This window comes from Desmodus rotundus, chromosome 9, assembly GCF_022682495.2.
Source record: "Desmodus rotundus isolate HL8 chromosome 9, HLdesRot8A.1, whole genome shotgun sequence".
In the NCBI taxonomy this organism is placed as follows: domain Eukaryota; kingdom Metazoa; phylum Chordata; class Mammalia; order Chiroptera; family Phyllostomidae; genus Desmodus; species Desmodus rotundus.
The window spans coordinates 45,411,226-45,431,587 of NC_071395.1; the positions used below are offsets into that span (position 1 = coordinate 45,411,226).

At 44.8% G+C, this 20,362-nt stretch overlaps 1 protein-coding gene across 2 annotated transcripts in view; it reads left to right on the forward strand.

Annotated features, from left to right (window-relative positions):
• CACNA1A (calcium voltage-gated channel subunit alpha1 A) overlaps nt 1–20,362 on the forward strand; it is a 201,253-nt gene that overhangs the window by 26,470 nt on the left and 154,421 nt on the right. For both annotated transcript variants that reach the window (XM_053911664.2, XM_053911665.2), the window contains exons 2-3: nt 9,321–9,426; nt 11,372–11,511. In XM_053911664.2, coding sequence (XP_053767639.1) covers nt 9,321–9,426; nt 11,372–11,511 — 246 coding nt within the window. The remainder of the gene's footprint in view (nt 1–9,320; nt 9,427–11,371; nt 11,512–20,362) is intronic.

A 20,362-nucleotide genomic window follows, 5' to 3' on the forward strand; every position in this document is an offset into this window, starting at 1 on the left:
CTTAGGTACCTTTCTCACCACCTGGTTTGGGAGAGTCCATCTTTGTTTCAGTTGCTTTCTTGGGGACTCTTCTCCTTGGCTTCACTGAGTGTCTTCAAGACCAGCATGGCAGCCCTGGCTGGTGTGGCTCAGTGGATTGAGCACCACACTGGGAAGCAAAGGGTCACCGGTTTGATTCACAGTCGCATATGCCTGGGTTGTGGGCCAGGTCCCCAGTAGGGGGTGCGCAAAAGGCAACCACACATTGATGTTTCTCTCTCTCTTTCTCTCTCTCTAAAAATAAATAAATAAATAAAATTTTGAAATTAAAAAAATTAAAAAAAAAAAGACCAGCATGGCAGACATCTCTCTGGATTATCATTTTATTCTCAGGAACTAATTTGAAGCCACTAGTGGCTCCCCTGGCCTTGGATTTGATGGTTTTAAGAGAATTTCCAGGTTTGAATTTAAGCTGAGGTAGAGGGCAAGCATAGAGAAGATGGAGAGGGATTTCACTGACCACCGCACAGGTGTGATAGTGCAGTAAGACAGGAGAAGGATCTCCTGTCAGGAGAGTGACAGTATCAGGGAACATGGTTGTAGATTGGATCAGGAGGCAGAGACTTCACAGCACTCGGATAGCCCCAGGGAACTTCATTGTCCTGATAAAAAGGAGACACCCCATGAGTTTAAAATTGACCAATATCTTCTGCTTACAACTTGTTTTGGTGGCTTTTTTTTTCTTTTTCTTTTTTTATCAAAGGAACTTCAATTTGCTTGTGTGTGTTTTCCATGAGTCATGTTAATTCTTCCTTGTTTAAACTTTTTGATACAGAGCAATTTCTACATTTACAGTATGGATTTAATTTCAGAAGGAACACATACACACACTGACCTCGCTTTTTAAAAACTGGAAGATGTAGCCCTGTGAATTTCCTGGGTTGATTTGGCAGTATCTGTGAGAATGCCAAGCGTTTACCCCTCTGACCCAGCAATTCTGCATGTTGGAATTTATCCTGCAGAAAAAAAATCTTCACAAGTGCACAAGGAGGTTTGATCAGATTATTCATCACAGTTTTGCTTGTAATAGAGACAAACTGGAAGCATTTAGGGGAATATTAAATAAATGATGATACATCCACTCACAAGAATACTGCACAGCCTTTTAAAAGAGGGTGGTCCAATTAACAAATAAAAGAAGGAGCTTCCATGTGCTGATATGCCTGGTGTGGTGAGGGGCCCAGCAAACTGCAGAATTATGTATTCTCTTCTTTTAAAAGAGAAAAGGCAGTTCTGTATGTTTGCTTACATTCATTCAGTAGTATTTATTGAGCACCTATTCTGTGCTGGACACTGTGCTGGTTCATGGGGCCACAGCCGAGAGCAAGTCAGGAAAATCCTTGCTCCAATGGAGCTGAGATTCCAGTGAGAAAGAACACTATCAGTAACAAATAAATAAAATACCTAGCCTGTTTGATGTGAGAAGCTGCTAGAAACAAACAAACAGGGATTTGAGATTTGAGATGTGGTGGCCAAGGAGGATAATGCTTTAGTACAGCCTGAAGGGGGCGAGGGAACGGGCCCTGCTCAGACCCAGGAAGACAGAGCAGCCAGTGTAAAGAATGTGTGCTGCGGAAACTAGAAGGTAAACACCAGGCTCTGGGTGGTGGTTATCTCTGGGAAGGGGGGTGTGGTAAAGATTTTCCACTTTTTAAATGATACTTTATAAATTTTAAAAATTAAAAACAGAAGAATACAATAAACACATATTCTTTTTATAACTAAAATCACTTGTTATCCTTTAAAAAGGGGGTCTTAAGGCTTGTCCAGGTGGTGCTTATGGGTGAGGGCCCAGAAGAGTCAGCCAGAGCAGCCATTGAATAAAGATGGGAACTCTTGAGAATTAAGAGGAAATAAGAGAAGCAAAACTAACAAGGATTTTTTTTTAGTTGAGATGAGATTCATATAACATAATTTAACCATTGTAAAGTGGACAATTCAGTGGCATTTAGTACATTCACAGTATTCTGCAACCATCTGCTCTACCTAGTTGCAAGACATTTCTGCCACCCCCAGAGGAAACCCTATCCTCATTAAGTGTTTCCTCCTGAATTCCCCTCTTTCTCCTGCAAGCAACAAACTGCATTCTGTCTCCGTAGACATGCCGAAAGGTTGGAACAGCCCGAAAGTCCATCAGTGGGTGAGCTGTTACACAAATGGTAGTCCATTCATACAGCGGACTATTCAGCCACAAAAAGGAGTGAGGTATGGATACATGCTACAATATGGACGAACCCCAAAGACATCATGTTGAGTGAGAGAAGCCAGACACAAAAGGTCACTTCTTGAATGATCCCATTTACAAGAAATATCCAATGGGGATTTTACAACATTTATTTTGAGACTGATATTAATGGAGTGGACCACATATACATTTACTGCTTTCTCCTCTTGGAATCATTTCCCTTTCTAGAGGAGGCCTGGTCAGCCATGGTGAGAGTGAAGAGGAGGGACTGAGACTCATGTGTTAAAAAAGAAATAGGAAAGTTAATATTAGTAGCAGCAATGGTAATAAAAACAATAAAATAAGCATTGATTGCATGATTGCAATGCAATGAACCCCATCTTATGCTTTCCTAAGCTTACTCAGTTTTCTAATCATCTCAGGAACTGGAGTGAACAATAACAAAACACTTCTATTGAGTAGGTACGATGTGCCGAGCCCTGTTCTAGTTGTGTTGTTTGTCCCCTCATTCCTTTCTCACACAGCCCTGTGAAGTAAGTGCTGCTTTTCACGTTTTATATGTGAGGAAACTGAGGCTCAGAGAAGGAAACTCTTTGCCCAAGGTCAAAACCATGTCTGACCCCCAAGCCCTTTTAACTGCTCTGCTATATGATTTCTCTTGCAGACATTTCCAGTTTTCTGAGCAGAAGCATGATCTAGCTGCCCTGGGTAGACTTCTCTTTTCAGAACCAAAGTGTTAAAAATCCTTGGATAATATTAAAAAACAAATGACACATCAAATCTACTTGGTGTCAGGTTTTTAATTTTCCCTTCATTGGATTTTCTTGCTGACATAATGAATCTTTTTTTTCTAATTCTTTGACTTCTACTCTGTACATGAAATGTAGATCTTTACAGTGTCTCAGAGAGTGTTAGTACTTGGTGCTGGGTTTGTTTGCCCTGCCCCAGGCTTGCCTGGGATCTGGATGTGAAATTAAACTTGCGCCCTTGTCGCTGGCCGTGGTGCTGAACACGTCCTGGGCAGCACCAGAGTTGCCCTTGTTAGCATGTCATCACTGCGGGAGTCTCTGGCAGAGAGCTCTTTTCTAGGCTTGATTTCTGGTTGGTACTGTGTGTTGGAGAGTGTGAAGCCCAAATCTGAAAACTTCAGGCCCCTTGGATTATTGGAAGTTGAAATATTTATTAATATGCTCCCCTTGGAATGGGTTTTATGAGGGTGTGGACTAGCATGCGGTGGTTGATCGTTACTAAATTGTGGCAGTTGGTTGGTTGAGATTCAGTGAGATGTAGTCCACTTGGTCTCATGTATATGATTACAGCCCCAGGTATACTCCAACTCCAGTTTTTAAATAAAGGCAAAACCATCCACCTTTTAATAAGGGTAAGCTGCCAAGTGGTATGGGAACCACCAGCTTAAAAACAGGGATCTTGGGGTGAGACCTAGCTCTTCCATTACATCCTGTATGACCTTAAGCAATTCATTATCCTCTCTGAGCCTTGATTTCCTTATCTGGAAAATGAGGCTTGCAACAGAACCCACCTTGTAAAACTGCTGCAAGGAATTAACTGAAACAATGAGTGTAAAGTGCTCAGCACAGTATCTGCACAACAAAGTGCTCAATAAATGCCAGCTCTAATTAGGATTTTTGCGCCTGTTGATGGCCCCATAATAGTTTATCATGTTTCCAAGTTAAATTGTAACTTTTGTTTGGCGGAGCAAGGGATATGTCCTACACCCTTACATGCAGAGACCTGGTAACCCCACTTTTTCCTGGTACTTGTGACAAGCATGGAACTAACGTGAAAAGAAGGTCTGTTTGGATTCTCCCCACAAGCTCAACTGCTTGGTTGACTCAGTAAAGTATCTATTTCCTCATAAAACACCCACCAGGCATCCCCCATAGTAGAGACAAGACCTTGATAAGTTAATAAACCTAATCTGATTTTCATACCAACAACAGGAATTTGGGGATGAGATGGAGGTGGGGCACTACAAAAAGAAGGATGAATTACTTGGATATTCTGCAAGGTCTTGCTAAGGGGCTGGAACCATCAGCCATGCCCACTTTGCAAATTGATTTTCCTTGATGTTCTGGATCTCAAGAGCAGTTCCTGTTAGCAGATGCATCCCTCCCTCCCTCCCAGGGAAGAATTGCTTGATCGTTGCCAGTGTCATACACAGCCCCTCTCCAGGGCCTCTGTGGGTCCTTATCAATTTAATCGAGGGGGGAGCTTTGTGCATCTGCACTTGCCTGCAGGGCTGTTTGCTACCCCGCCTTCCATGAGCCATTTCAGGAGCCAGCTTTTCCTCCCATCAGGGATGCTTCTCTCCTTTCATCTCCACCCCCCCTTCCTCCCCTTGGCCTCTTCTGCTGGCTGATTATTCTGGATCCCGCTGACACAGGTGCTTTTTCACCAACCAATCCGGAAGCAGGCTCAGCTCAGCTAGCAGAGGCATTGCTCACCGCAGCTGTGAGTTGGAACCCAGGCTTTCTAAATCAGGAGGATCAAGTACAATTTGGGGTTGGGCTGAGGAAGCCTTACATCCCCCTGCCTGGACTACCTTTGACTTCTGCCTGGGGTGAGACATCTCTTCCCATGCCAAGAACTCAGTACCCCATCTTTGTGTCTGTTCACCAGCCAATCATTTTTTTTATTTCAAGGAGCTGGTTGAGTCCTTAACATGCCCGCAGAGACCTGGAATGAGATGGAGTGGGAGTGGGGATGCAAAAAGCAGGACCTTCCCACCCTTCCTTTCTTGCACAAGTGTTTATTGAGCAACTACTATACCATTTGACACATGCTCTCTTAGATGCTGAGACCAAAGCAGTGAACAAAGTAGACAAAAATCCCTGCTTGCATAGAGCTTACAGTCTAGTGGGGGAGACAAAAGGTGAAAGAGATAAAGAAGAAAAATACAGCAGATATTTGACTGGGGACAAAGGCCAAGGGGAAGGATGAAGCAGGGAAAGGGGCTTGAAGGCCCCACTGAAGAACAACAGATGCAAAGGCCCTGGGGCAGGCACCACCTGGGGTGCGTTTGGGGAACCTGGAGACTAGTGTGGCTGCTGCTGAGTAAACAAGAATGGAGAAGACGGAGGCAGGGACATGATGAGGGCAAGTCGTGTGAGGCCCTGCTGGCTGCCAGGAGGGCTTGAGTTTTCTGAGTGAAATGGGAGCCATGGGAAGGCACTGACCACTTCCACATGCACTAAGTCATAATTTTCCTTTTGCTTACTTGTCTCATTCTAACATTGCTCTTGTTTCATCAAGATCTTGGGTTTCATATCGGTCCCCTTTCCTGAGTGGTGGAAGAAGATCAGGACGGCCGAATTCTTCTCCTAGAGTCATGGCGTGGAGGAGAATACTTGGGGGGAGAGAGAAAAGCCCCCACTTCTTTTGGGATGACTCAAAGCCACAGTTACCTGGGCTCCTCCTGCCCCTGAAATAGATCTAAGGCAGCACTTGCCAAACTTCATTGTGCACACAGATCCCCTGGAGCTCTTGCTAAAATGAAGTTTCTGACTCAGCGGTTGGCCTGGGGTCTGAGACTCTGCATTTCAGTGGGTACTGCCTGTGCTGCTGGTCCTTGGACCACAAGGGTCAGAGGTCAATTTTGCAGGTTCCCTTTTGGGGCATGTCTGTACACATTGGCAGAGTCTGTGGGTGCATGGAGGCAGAGATAGATGACATTTGATAGCCAATGTGGCCATGTCTGACAAGAACTAAAAAAACAGAAATCAGGGAGGAAGGGCAGCCTCGTTGCATTTGCCAGTGTGCTGACTAAGCCTTCATCGCCATACCCAGTGAGCTCTGGGCTTGAAATCCAGGCGACACTGTGCACCTGAAACCCTAATAACTCAGCCTATAAAAGTCCTGCTTGCTGTCAGCTTTCTGGGACGCTTCCTGGAACCTCAGCTCAAATCTGATGCAAAGGAAGTCACATCCCAGCTGTTTGGGGGCAGAAGGCCAGGGGGCTGGAGGATTGAGAAGGCAGCTTAATGCAGAAGCAAGCAGGGAGCTAGTTGGCAGGGAGACGAAGCGAAATCATCAGATTCAAATCATGATTTCAGAAGCCTCGGCAAGGGGAGGCCAGGGAAGGGCTTGGCGTTGCTTCTCTGTGTACAAATATTGTCTCTTATTTTCCGGGCTGCAGGGTGAGGCAGAATGGAGTATTTGTGCAACAGAGCCCAGCTTTGTTCTCTGTGCTCCTAATGACTGTCAGCTCGGAGGCAGGAAGCCAATCAGAGACGATCATCGGCAAGGCTGGCTTTTGTTGGCTCCCCAAATTGCCCTGAGTCTCAGATTTGCTTTTTGAGTGTGCATGAGTGCAACTCAGCTGCTTTCAACTGCAGGCAAGGGCTGGAGCTGGTGACAAAGAAGGCCTAGTTTTCCTGACTTCTGTAGACGTTTATTCCCAGGTTTCCTGTATCAGACTGTTTTCCCACCTGGAAAGTGGGTAGATGCCCCTACTCCTCCAGTCTGTAAATTCCCTTGGTTTTGTGGAGCTTCCAAAATGCCAAACCTAACTCTAGGGCCTAAGGGGAGACCGAAGCCAATTAAATTTCCAAGGGAGAAAGCTGGGAGGAGGGAAGTGGTTTAACATGGCCAAGTTCATGACACGCCCTTTGATCTTTCTGCACAACCATAGACTTCAGTATTCCCAGGAGATACTTGGCCATGTCTGGAGATCACTTTTGATTGTCACAAGTTTGGGTTGTCACAACTGGAGCGGAAGGGGTGCTACTGGCATCTAGTGGGTGAAAGCCAGGGATGCTGCTCAGCACCCTGCAGTGCACAGGATGCCCCCACCCCAGAGCATGATCTGGCCCCAGATGTCAGCCGTGGGGAGGTTGGGAAACTGCTCCAGAGGAAGCAACTCTTTGTGCTTTCTCCCTCTAGCATCCATTTGTTCACACCTAAACCTCTTCTCAGAGTTTGCCAGCTCCGTTTATGGAGGCTATTGGATGAGGTGGGGTGCTTCTGCAGGTCTGACAGGGGGACAGGGGACATTCTCATTCACCAACTGATCAGCAGATCAAGCCCTAATATGAACTGAGCAGGACAGACCCTCCAAGTGAGAGTCCAGTGGACTCCTTGGTGCATTCCCAGGAGGCAGGGAGGAGTTCGCCTGGAGGGAGACAGAATGCTGCATCTGCAACTCGCCACAGGGACTGCCCCTTCCCTCCCTCAGGTCTTTAAAGGTCGGCTTCTCAGAGGCCTGCCCAACCATCATATATTTTTATTGAGGTGAAATTCACATAACAATACTAGCCATTTTAAAGTGACTGATTCAGTGACATTTAGTACATTCACCGTGTTGTGCCGCCATCACCTTTATCTAGTTACAAAACATCAAGCAGTCACTCCTCAGTCCCACCCCCCAACCCCTGGCCACCACCAGTCTGCTTTCTGATTCTGTGGATGTGCCCATTCTGGACATTTTGTATCAGCGGAATTTGTACTCTCTGTGGTCGTTTGTGTCTGGCTTCTTTCACTCAGCATAACATTTTTGAGGTTCATCCACATTGTAGCCTGTGTCAGTGCTTCATTTTTGTGGCTAAAACTCCATTTTATGAATATATGGCATCTTGTTTAACAATTCATTAATTCATGGACATGTGGGTTGTTTCTGCTTTTCAGTGATTATGAATAGTGCACTGCTGTGAACATGGATGTACAAATATTTGTGTGTATATGAACATTTCTTTTGTTCACATACCTAAGGGTGGAATTACTGGATCATACGGTAATTCGATGTGCAACTTTTTGAGAGACCACCAAACTATTTCCCACAGTGGCTACACCATTTTACATCCCCACCAGCAACGCTCAACTGTTCCAATTTCTCACATCCTTGTCACTGTTTTCTGATTCTTGCCTTCCCAGTGGGTGTGAAGTAGTATCTCCTTGTGGTTTTGATTTGCATTTCCCTAATGGCTAATGATGTTGAGCATTTTTTCATATGCCTGTTGACTATTTGAATGTCTACTTGGAGAAATGTCTATTCAAGGCCTTTGCCCATTTTTTTTCAATTGGTTGTTTGTCTCTCTGTTGGTGACTTGTAAGTGTTCTCTATATATTTTGACACTAGACCCTTATCAGACATATGATTCACAAATATTTTCTCCCATTCTGTTGTTTACCTATTCACTTTCTTGATAATGTTCTTTGATGCACAAAAGCTTCAATTTTGAAAAATCCAATTTATTGATCTTTTCCTTTTGTTGCTCATGCTTTTGGTGTCATATCTGACCACTGCATTTTATTTTTTAATTTTATTAATTTTAATTTTTTTATTGTTGACACTCTTACAAATGTCCCCTATCCTCCCCCCTTTGCCCCCTTCCACACAGCCCCTGCGCCCCCCCAGTCCTTCACCACGCTGTTGTCTGTGTCCATGGGCTATGCATTTGTGCGTATATATTCTTAGACTAATCTATTCCATTCCCCCCACACACTGATCTCAGAGGGGGAGGGGGTGGGAGGCCTGAAAGAGATTAGCCTGACCATTGTATTTTAAGTTGCAACCCATGACTTTCTTTCCTCTTTTTCCTTCCATAGCACTCACTGTCTTCCAACAGACTATGTAAAGTGGTTGTCTCACTTACTTGCTTCTCTTCCCTGAGGGCAGAGGTTTTTCTCTGATTTACTCTCTGCTCTGTCCCCAGCACCCAGAATAGGGCCTGGCACACAATAGGAGCTGATTTTATATTTGTCCAGTAAATGTTGGGGTTGAGATGCAGGAAGAATACCCACATTTTTCTTACAAAGTCATCTGCTGGGTTTTTAGGGAGTGAAATTACTCTGTGTGAAATTAAAATGGTGGATACGAGACATCATACATTTGCTCAAACCCATGGCCTGTTCAACACCAGGAGTGAGCCCTAATGTGAACTACGGACTTTGAGTTACTATGATGTGTCAGTGTAGGTTCATCAGCTGTAACAAATGTCCCTTCTGGTGGGGGATGTGGATAGCGGGAGAGGTTGTGCAGGTGGGGGGACAGGGGCATACGGGAAATCTCTGTACCCTCTGCTTTATTTTGCTGTGAACCCAAATAAGCTGGAAAGATTTTTCCTTAATTCCACCATACTCCCTTTGAATACATGATTTTAGCCACCATCATAGCAAACTGCATCGTCCTCGCCCTGGAGCAACACCTACCTGACGATGACAAGACCCCCATGTCTGAGCGGCTGGTGAGTGATGTCTTCCTTTTCGGCCAAACTGATGTGGTGGTGGGAGCAGAGGGCAGCACTCAGTCTTTGAACCAAAAGCTGGATCGGGGGCCCCTTGCCCGAGGAAGCCTCAATTTCATGAGCCCTGATAATCCGGGGAGAGAGATGCCCTCACTGCCCATTCCCCACCTTTGCCCCCCACCAGACCTGGCATCAACCAGGACAGGATAGGTGGGAGTGGTCACACTGTCCATGAAAATGTCACATTCAAACCAAAATCCTTGTGAAAAATTTGAACTATACACCAAAATACAAAGAACAGTACAATGATCCCCACCCCACAATGAAGCCGTCATCCACATTCAACAATTTTCCAGATTTTACCTCATTTGTATTTTCTGTCCTTTTTAATTTCCATGGTTTGTCTTTCTTGGCCAGATTTTAAAGGCAATTCCCAGATAACACATCAGTTTGTGGCCCTACACCTAAGTTTGCATTGCTACAAATATGGGCATTTTCTGAGATCACCACAGTTTCGTGTTCACACCCGAAGCAATTAACAGTGGTTTTTTGAGATTGTCTAAGACCCAGTCAGTAATCACATTCCTGTGATTGTCTCAGAAGTGGCTTCTTAGAGTTGATTTGTTTGAACCAAGATCCAAATGTGGTCTAGATTTTGTTATGTCACTTAAGACTTTTAATCTAATCTAGAGCAATACATTCTCTCCTGTCACTGGCTTATTGCAGAAACCAGTCCAGATGCCCTAAGGAGTGTCCCACATTCTGATGTCTGCCTGGTGGCTTACTTATGTTGTCATTTAGCTTGTTTCTCCATCCCTGTGTTTCCTTAAACATGGATGTCAGCTCTGGAGGACAGTTGAAGTCCTCATTGAAATTTGCTCATTTGGTGAAACTCTGCAGAGCTGAAAACTAGCATTAAGATCCTTCTTGATCCCCCTCAGTGGCCTCCCAGCTCCTTGGGTCCCCTCCTGGCTCTCTGACAATACAATGGAGGAGACTTCTACCCTTCCTTTCACTTTGTTAGAACCAGTTGTAGTAGCTCCAGGGTAAATAGGGGGTTGTAAGAATCCACTGGTGAAAAGAGTGCATTGAAACAACAGTCAGCAAATAGTAGTGCCGTGGCAAGTTCATACACAACAAATGAAGGGAGGATGCAAATGATTGAAACTTGAGAAACGTTGTCATAACAGATCGGAAAAGGTCCACATAGGGGCTCTGACGGAGTGGAGCTTATAGCTTAACTTCAGCTCCTATAGACTGTCAGCTGGGAGGCAGAACTGGCTGGAAGTGCCACAAGAGGCTGGGGGTGGAGGCCCTGGCCATTGGCCAGCTAGCACAGAAGTATTATTCCAATATTTTAGCAACCTGAACATCTCTGCTGGTGCATACCAGCTGAGAAACATCACAAGGGTCAGGTTTGGGGGTGAGGTTAGTGCACAGGGTCCCACTCTAAAGGCCTTGAGCAATGTGTATGACAAGGAAACAGACTAGACCAGAGCTTTCTGGTAGAATTTCTGCTGTGATGGAAATGTCCTCCATCTGCACTTTCTAATATGGAAGCCACTGGAAAGGTAGCTAATGTGACTACGGAACTGGATCTTTCATTTTATTTCACTCAAATTCATTTAAATTTATTCAGATGTAAGCAGCTACATGTGACCAGTGGCTGCTGTCTTGGACAGTGCGGGTCCAAACAATTCTACTTGGCTAAGTGATGTGTGACGTTGACCAAAAGGAAAGGAGGGTGTCTTCCCCTAGTGTCTGTTTCTCTTGCAAAAACCTCAGGAAAGAGAACTCCACGAAGGATGCGGTGGCAGGCAGTGAGTGCTGGAAGGCTGCAAGAAGTGAGGGGAGGTGGGTACAGACCTCCAGGTGGGTCGATTCCCAGATCCTGCCACCCTCTGCCCCCTCCAATAACCCTGACCTTGCCCTCTCCTCCTTCCAGGATGACACAGAACCGTACTTCATTGGAATTTTTTGTTTCGAGGCTGGCATTAAAATCATCGCCCTTGGGTTTGCCTTCCACAAAGGCTCTTACTTGAGGAATGGTTGGAACGTGATGGACTTCGTGGTGGTGCTAACAGGGTAAGCAGAGCGTGCTGCATTACTCACAATTATCTTGAATTACAAGGACTTTGGAAACATAACCTTTGGTGTGGTCCAGTCTGGGCTTGGGGAGGCTGAGCCCCCATGTTCTTCTGCCGCCTTTCACCCCACCTCCAAATCTTGGCTGCATGTTACAGTGGATGCTTTCTGTTACAATTAGAATAATAGCTTATTAGAGTCAACTGCTTTCCAAGTGCTTTATGTGCATCCTCTCATTTAATCCTCACAACAACCCAGTGAATTAGGAAATATTAATATTCCCATGTGACCACTGGGGAATCAGAAACACAGAGAGGAACTTGCCTGAGATCACCCAGCTAGTAAGGGATGGACCTGGAATTTAAAACTGAGATTATGTGATCCCAGAAGTTTTTAACTATTGTGCATGCATGGTCTTTTTGACTTGCTTTGGGATATTTCGCCCCTATTTTAAATTGGTTAATGTTTGTTGGGGACTTTTGGGTACAAGAGATTGTGGTAGAACTATGGAGAAAACCAGTCTAGAGAAGGTGCAGTCACTGCCTTTGAGGAGTATACAGTGAACCATAGTTGTATACAATGGTGTACAGATCTGTATACGATAAACCATATTTGAAAGGTAGATGTGTATACACTTTCCATCAACAACCCTGTATAAGGTAATATTAGGTACTGTAACAAAAAATCCAAAAGTTGGTCATGACTTAAACACAACAGAAGTTTATTTCTCACTCATTTTAAGTCCCAAACAGCTGTTCCTCATTGGCTTGCTTCTCTCTTCTGAACAGTAATTGAGGATCCCAGGCCCTTGCTCATTATTAACACTCAGCTTCCAAGAACTGGTGCTTGTGTGTACGAAAGAGCATACTTGGGAGGTTTATGAGCCTGGCCGGGACCTAGCACATATTCCGGTCATATGCCTTTGGCTAGAAGTCAACCACATGCCCACACATCACTCCAGAGCCACAGAGCACTGGTCTGTTGTTGCTCTAGGTCCTGTTTCTCTTGGCAGATGTCATGGCTCTTAGCATGCATCCTGTGTTTGGCCAGGGTCTCACTATTCAGGTTTTGAGGACCTGTGTTGTTCAGAGCCATGTTGCTTCTTACAGTATGAGCTGTTCCATATGGGGGTTGTTTCGGTAGAGCAATCAGATATGAGAAGCCTGTTGTGGGGACTCTGGGGTAGCTGTAGCAGGTGGGCGTTCCCTGAGGAACCTCTGTTGGCTGTGCCCATAGTCCTGTGGCTTGGGACCTTGACAGGTTCCAGAGACATGTCATGGCATTGGGCACTTTTCCCTTAACTTGCTAAGAAACTCGTCTGTAAAAAGTGACTGACTTTGTTGTTTAAAAAATGTATAGTAAAAATAATCAGACATTCAAAAAGAAGTAGATGATAATATAACAAATGCCTGTGTATGCAAATATTCATTTGGCGAATATTTGGTGTACACCTACTATGCATCAGACTCTGGGACACAGCAGTGAACAAAACAGACCAAAGTCTCTCCTCTTGTGGAACAGATATTCTGGTGGTAAGGAAAAACAGCGTGAGTGAATGAAATATCTGATGTGCAGATGGTGGTGAAGGCTACAGAGAAACAATAAATTAGCAAAGAGTGGGATATATTATGGGCAGAATGGCTAGAAGCCAGGGAAGGTTTCATTGGGATGGTGATATTTGCATGAAAACCTGAAGGAGGTTAGTGAATGAGCCATGAGGATAGCTGAAGGAGGAGAGTGCCAGGCAGATGGAACAGCATGTGCAAAGGCCCTGAGGCTGGACTATGTAGGATGAACAGTGTCAGCCAGGGTGGCTGGAGCAGAGTGATGGAGGGAGAGAGTAGAGGAGGTGAGGGCAGGGAGGTGATGGAGCAAGCTACCATCAAAATGAACCTTTCTGGTACAGTGTAAGTCCCTGTGATCCTTTTTTGGGCCCTATCCCTTTTGCTTTCCCATCCAGAGGCACTTTCCTGAATTTTGTTTATCATTTCCATTTATGTATTTATGGTTCTGTTATGTAAATATATAAGAAATATATACATATGGTACTGTTTTGCATACTCTTAAGTTTCTCTCTAAATATTTTCTTCTATAACCTGCCTCTGGCACTCAACATGAGATTAATCTGATTGACAAGACTAGGTCTCATTCACCCATTTTCACTCCTACATAGTATTCTGCAGTATGAATATTCTAGCAGGTATTTATCCACTGGGGTTGTTTCCAGCTTTGGGCTATTTGGAACTAAGCTGTCCCCTTGTTCTTGCAAGTGGATTTCTCTAGGGCGTATACCCAGGAGTGGAACTGCTGAGTTGTGTACCATACGCATCTCCAGCTTCACTGGATATTGCCAAATTGCTCTGCAAAGTGGTTGTGCCAGTTTATGCTCCCTGGGGGCTGGCTTTTGCTGGCAGGGACCGGCCTGACCTTGCTGGCAGGGAGGAGCTTTAAAAGCCCCTATTTTTTTTTAATAACATGATTCTTGAAACACCTAAGGACGCTCATCTGCCGTTGAATGTGTAGTAAGTCTCACTAAGTGATCAGCACGTTGAGAGGTGGCCATTCGATCGGTCAGTTTGCCAGTTGGATGTCTGTATCTGCTCCCTCATTACGACAAGGTGGCCTTTTTTCTCTAGCTTTATATATCTGATGAGCCTCTAGTGGAGAAATTCTTCATCTGGGGCAGATAGATCCCAAGGATAGCAGCCCATAGTTGTATCCATGAATCCTTTAAAATTGCATGCAAATTGTGCATATATACATTTTCCTGGCCTTTAGTTTTCATTAAACTCTCAGGGGGTCCTGGTCCTAAAACCACAAGGAGTCACCATTGTACATTTCTAATCCTTTCTTACCCTCTTCTTTCCTTCTTTCTTTTTCCTGCATTCTTTTCTCTTGCTTTTCTTGATCTTATTTCTCCAGTTATCAGCTACTCTTCCTTACTGTCTGGTGGTTCTGTCTCCTTCAAAATCAGGCACATAGCTCAAATTTCATTATTTCAAATTCCAAGGAGCTAGTTAGTCTCCTGCTGGATTACAATCTAGGAACGGGGAGAAGCAGCTAAAAGCTCTGCAAACCTAGCCTTCTGCTCAGGGTCAGCGCTGGGAAAATGCAGTAAACTCTTAGCTCCGTGTTCCAGGGGGAGGGAACTTGAGTATATTAATTTGACATCGAGACAAAGATGATTTTAATGAGCATTTTCTGATTAACTCATTGTCTTCTCATGTTTGTAAGCAAATCACAGCATTAAAACACTATTAATTTTTTCATGAATTACCAAGGTTTTTGCCTTATCCTTATGTAAAGTTTGGTGGGAAAGATCTTATGTGTGGATTTTGTTTGTTTGTTTCTTCCATGTAGCTCAAGGCCTCAGAGAAATTCTGACTTCATAATTTAATCAAACCCCTTTAACCTTTACGTCCATTGTATTTGAAGGACTGAATTGAACTGAAAGTATGTAAGAGGCATATTTCAGAAGGCGGGCTATATTTCTGAGATAACAGAAGTTTTACTGTAATGCTCAAGTGTTTAGAAACATCAGAGGGGTCAAATAATACAGCTGTGCAAGAATAGAGACTGAATGTTGCCAGCATGGGAATGAAGACAATTGCTTTTGTATCCACGGGCTTAGCAGCGTGCCTGCTCTGTAAAATACATGGTTGCTAAGCTGGAAAGTGGTAACCCTCCTGATCACCAGTGTCCTGTGAAATTCACCAAGCTGTTTCAGGAAGTGGGGACCATTGTGCTGATAGAGACAGTAAAGCATTCCAATGGTTATGACAGATACCCTTACCTCAGCTAAGGCAAGGAACATAGGAACTCTGGGTCCTTGCCAAGTCTGATATTTTATGATTCTGTACAAACAAAGGTTCTGCCCTGGCTGGTGTGGCTCAGTGGATTGAGAGCCTGTCCGTGAACCAAAGGGTCGCTGTTTCGATTCCCAGTCAGGGCACATGCCTGGGTTGTGGGCCAGGTCCCCAGCAGGGGGCACACAAGAGGCAACCACACATTGATGTTTCTCTCCCTCTCTATCTCCCTCCCTTCCCCTCTCTAAAAATAAATAAATAAAGGTTTTTTTAAAAAACGTTCTTCTTTTGGAAGGCCCCATGAAGTACCCCAGGCTTTGGGCAGTTTTGTTGAGGATCAGAGTGAGGAAAGACCCAAGTATTTGGGGTCCAGCAGAGTAGGACACTGGCTTTGACTTCATAGCATCATTGAATTTTAGGGCTCAATAGATTCTGGCCTGTCCAACCCCTTATTTAACCCACAAGGGAGTTCAGACCCTCAGGTGGGGGGAAATCAGGAATCCTCCAAATTCAGAATATATGTTTATGTCAAGGAACCTATAATCCTGGTTCGGGGGGCAGTGGGAGTGGTAGAGATAATGAATGCCACCCTCTGGTTAAGTCATTAGAGCTTGCCTTCTCTTCCTTCTTCTTGTCCTCCAACTACTCTTCCTGTGGCCCCTTTCCAGAGAGAGGAATGAAGCCTCAGAGAGTAGTTCCATTACCGTTTTCCTTGTATAGTTGAACTGAGGTCCACAGAAATCTAAATGACTTAACCAGAGTCAAACACCTCTCTGGCTGTCTTTCTGTTTTGATTAGTTGATCAAATACATATAGTCACTCCTCAGCTTCCTCCCTCTTTCCCCTGCCATGTAGCTATTCTGAGTTGCCTCAAATATAAACAGCATTCTAAACACAACAACAACAAAACATAACCAGTGTTCTAACTCATGAGACCAACTAGCAGCTCCTATAAATACCAGCTGCGTTTTATTTTAATGTCTCCCTGCATTAATTTCTCCCCCAGTGGATCAGTCACCTTTGATAACAAAAGGATTTCCCACTGTGGCACAAATGCTTTTTACCCTACAGATAGTTTTATTATTGAGAGAGCATTGATCTTTTTATTGTTCAGAGGACTTGATTGTCATGATATTTTCTGAACCGTGTTCCATCTGGAACCACCTCATTTCCTACCAGCAGGAGCCAGTTTCTCCATCTTGTAACAGTGATGATCATGATGTTGATGGCCGTGGTTGTTGTTCTCATCATTTATTGCGCACTTACTATGTGCCAGCACCATATTAACAATTTTGTGTGCATTATCAGTTTCATATCCCTTTTTTTAGAGAGGAATCTGAGGCTCACACAAGTCAAACTACTTGAAAGGGATCCCACAGCTAGTAAAGGGTGGATCAGGATCTCAACTGCTCTACTAAGACACTTCCCTAAAAGCAGGATCACCCCGGACCTGATTTAAGTTCAGACAAAGCACTATATTCATCCCAGTATCCTTTTGGACATAATACCTGTTATTAATAACAGTGGCAACATTGTCAAACTAGAACTTACAAGGCACTTACAACATGATATACCGTACATGTATATGTGCTCAGTTAATCCTTACAACCCTCTTAGTCAAGTACCATTATCATCCCCATCTTACAGATGAAGAAAGTGAGGCTCCATAGAGGTTAAATAACTTGCCCAATATCACCTAACTCACAAATAGTAGATCTAGAATTTGAACTCAGGTAGATCTGGATCTAGAATTCATTTTCTTGAGTCCTACACTACTTCCCTAAAGTCAGGTTTTCCAGGGAAATGAGGGGGAGATCCTTTCTTTTCTCCCCCTTGTTGGGTTCCACTGTGGCAGAAAAAAAATGGGCAAAAGAGATTTCCAGAAATGGGAGGTTGTCAGAACCCAGTGGTTAAGATCTGGGCCTCAGAGTCAGAGGGTCTCTGCCAGTGGTAAACTTGAGAATTTAAGTTAATCTCTCTGAACTTTGGTTTTCTCACCTGGAAAAGGGAAGTAGTGATAGTGTCTACCTCCTCAGGCTGTGGTAGGGATTAGAGAAGGCAGTGTATGTGGCAAATACTATGAACTGAGCTCCTGGACCTTTTTTTAGTGCTTTATAAATGGAAGCTGGTAATCTGAAGGGAAAGTTAAAACAAATTCTTCTAGAGGTGTGTGGTTGGTGCTGCAGATACCCCACTTCATATTCATGCAGCTTACCCCTGAGTTAGCTGCATCTGTGGTGGGCAGTTCTCATGCAAGCTAACTAACCTCTTTGCACCTCCAACACTCTTATCTTTGTGCATTGCCATTGGAGGGTCTTCTGCAGCATAGCAGGTGCTTGTTCAGACCACATGACAGATGCCTAACACCTCCATGAGTAACCCTTAACCAGTGAGCAGGGGAGTCAGTGTGTAAATACCCTTGCTTCCCCATTGCTCAGCAGAAAACTCAGAGGTGTGTTCTACAACTTCTCAAAGGGTCCTCTGCAGGATTGAATCCCAGTTGTTCCCAATGAAACTCATTCATTTGTGCACCCTTTACCAACTTCCAGTTCATTCCTTGTGATTCCATGGATCACTTCCCTAAAGGTCTTGTCTTGGATCTGCTCTCAGAGATTCCGAAAAACTAATGCAAGGAGCAACGGGTGGGAAGCCTAGTGTGCTAGAGGTTTCAGCACCATGGACAGCACAGGTTGTTGTATAAAGGTGTCCTTCCTTCTCCCTCTGTGCTCCACCCCCTCCCCCACAGAGTGGAGAGGGACTGAGCGAGGACCAGATGGCCAGGTGATGTTTATTCATACTGAGCTTCTTGGCCATTTCCCCTGTGTGGCTAGAGAAGACCTTGACATCCATCTCTCCACAGGTTTAGGGGCTGATTGAGGTCTTGTCCTCTCAAATTGCTATGACAAACTTCAGCCTGCCTCGAGAGGCATCTGGTCAATGCCTGTACAGTTTGCAGGGTTAATGGTTCCCTCTTTTCTCACCAGGGCAGGGAGGTGGCTGCCTGGTGGGAAGAGGAAATCTCAGTGGAACAGGAAGCAGGTTGGTACCTGGGGCCAAGGCAGAGGCTGCCAAGCCAGAGATACTGTGCTTAGCTTTATGCAGGAAGGAGCCAAGGACCTAAAGATGCTGTGTTGTGACAGCTCTCCAGGGAGGACCTGGGCCTAACCCAGAGACGAAAGGCCCTTAATCTCAGTGGGGTTGTATAGCAGAATGCTAAAGCTGAGATTAGGGGAGGGGGAGTCCTAGGAAAATGAAAGCCCCTCTTTTCTTGACTTCTCTGGCTATAACAAGCCCTTTGGTGATTTCACCCAGTCTCAAAGTTTTAAAAACCTTCTATGCATTCATTTCCTAAGCTTAACATCTCCAGCCTGGAGTTGTCTTCAAGTCCCCACTTAGGGAGAAGTTCACAGGCATCTCACACTCTAGATGTCCAAAACTGAACTCCTAACTATCTTCCTACTATTTCCTCTTCCTGTCTTCCCATATCATTGGATAGCAGCTCCATCCTTCCAGGGCCTCTGGCCAGAAATCCTGACACCTCCTCTGTCTCACACATACCCCATGACCAATCCTTCTGCAAATTCTATAGGTTCTCTCTTTAACATACAGACGGGGTTTCACTATGTCCCTCTTCTCCACTGCTACCACCCCAAGCTGAGCCGTCACCATCTCTCAGCTGGGCTGTTGAAGCAGCCACTGCTCAGGTCTATCTGTTTCTGCCCTCCTTGCCCACAGCCTGTTATCAACACAAGCAGCCAGAAGGATCCTTTTAACACATACATTTAGATCAGATCACTTTTCTGCTCACATCCCTCTCATAGTTCCCATCTCACTCATTACAGAAGCCAAAGTCCTTACCATGGCCCCCAAGGACCTGCATGATCTTCTCCCATCTCCTCCCACCCCTACCTCCCCCTACTTTCTACCGTGCTCACAGGGCTGCAGCTGCACTGGGCTTCTCCCTGTTCCTTGAACACTTCGGGCAAGTTTCTGCCTTAGGGCCTTTGCACTTGTAGTTCCCTCGGCCTCGTATACTCTTCTCCCAAGTATCTGCTCATCTATAAAACTTTACTCCAGTGTCCCCTGGCCCCTTATGTACAATTCCAACATATCCCAACACTTTCTGTTGTCTTTCTTCTATTTAGATTTTTTCCATGCACTTACCATTTTCTGGTAAACTAGATATTTCACTTATTTATCTATTTATTGTGCCTGTACCTTCTTCCCCTAGGTCACCACCATGTGGGAAGGGATTCAGTCCCTTCTGCTCATGGTTGTATCCCCCAGTTCTTAGAATAGTTCCTGGCACACAGTAGGTACTCAATAAATGTTTTTGACTGATGAATGACTCGATGATACCTATAGCTGTCAATATTGAGGGCAGTTTTACTGTAAAATAAACTACTTCTCAAGGCAGAGAAGCCTGTGCCTGAGGGCCCATGCCTGTCGGCTGATCTGGATGATGCAGTCGGGAGTTGCATGTCCTGTGGGTAGAATATGCCTGCTTAGGGTTGTGATCTCACTCCAGGACTTCCAGTGTGTCTTAGGTCTTGTACCTCTGAGGACTAAAGCCCTTTTGGAGTCAGCTTTCTTAGTTACTTGGCATTAATAAGGTGGCACAAATCCACGCAGGTTTGTGTGAAGCGGGAGTGTCTGGCAGGGCTGTGTTCTCAGGTCTCCTGTGTATGACTGTGCAGGTTGCACGTTTAACCAGGTGGATGGAGCATATTTTGTAAGTGTACAAGTCACCTATTTGTAAACCTTTTTTGGAGACATGATAGGATAAAGAGTATTGAATACTTTACTCCCAAGAGTCGCTTCAGCCCTGAGAAATTTTGATTTCTAGGGGTCAAAGTTTTGCTTGTTTGATTGTTTTGTTTTGTGGAGGGTTTTTTGTTGGCGTTTTAGGGGTGGGGTTTGTGCTGAAGAGGCACAGGCCATGGGTTGTTTTCTTTTCACTATTCACAGGCACATTTGAAGGCCATCCACTGAATGTCAGGACACAAAACTCTGGCATCAGGGACAGAGGCAGGAAGGAAACCCAA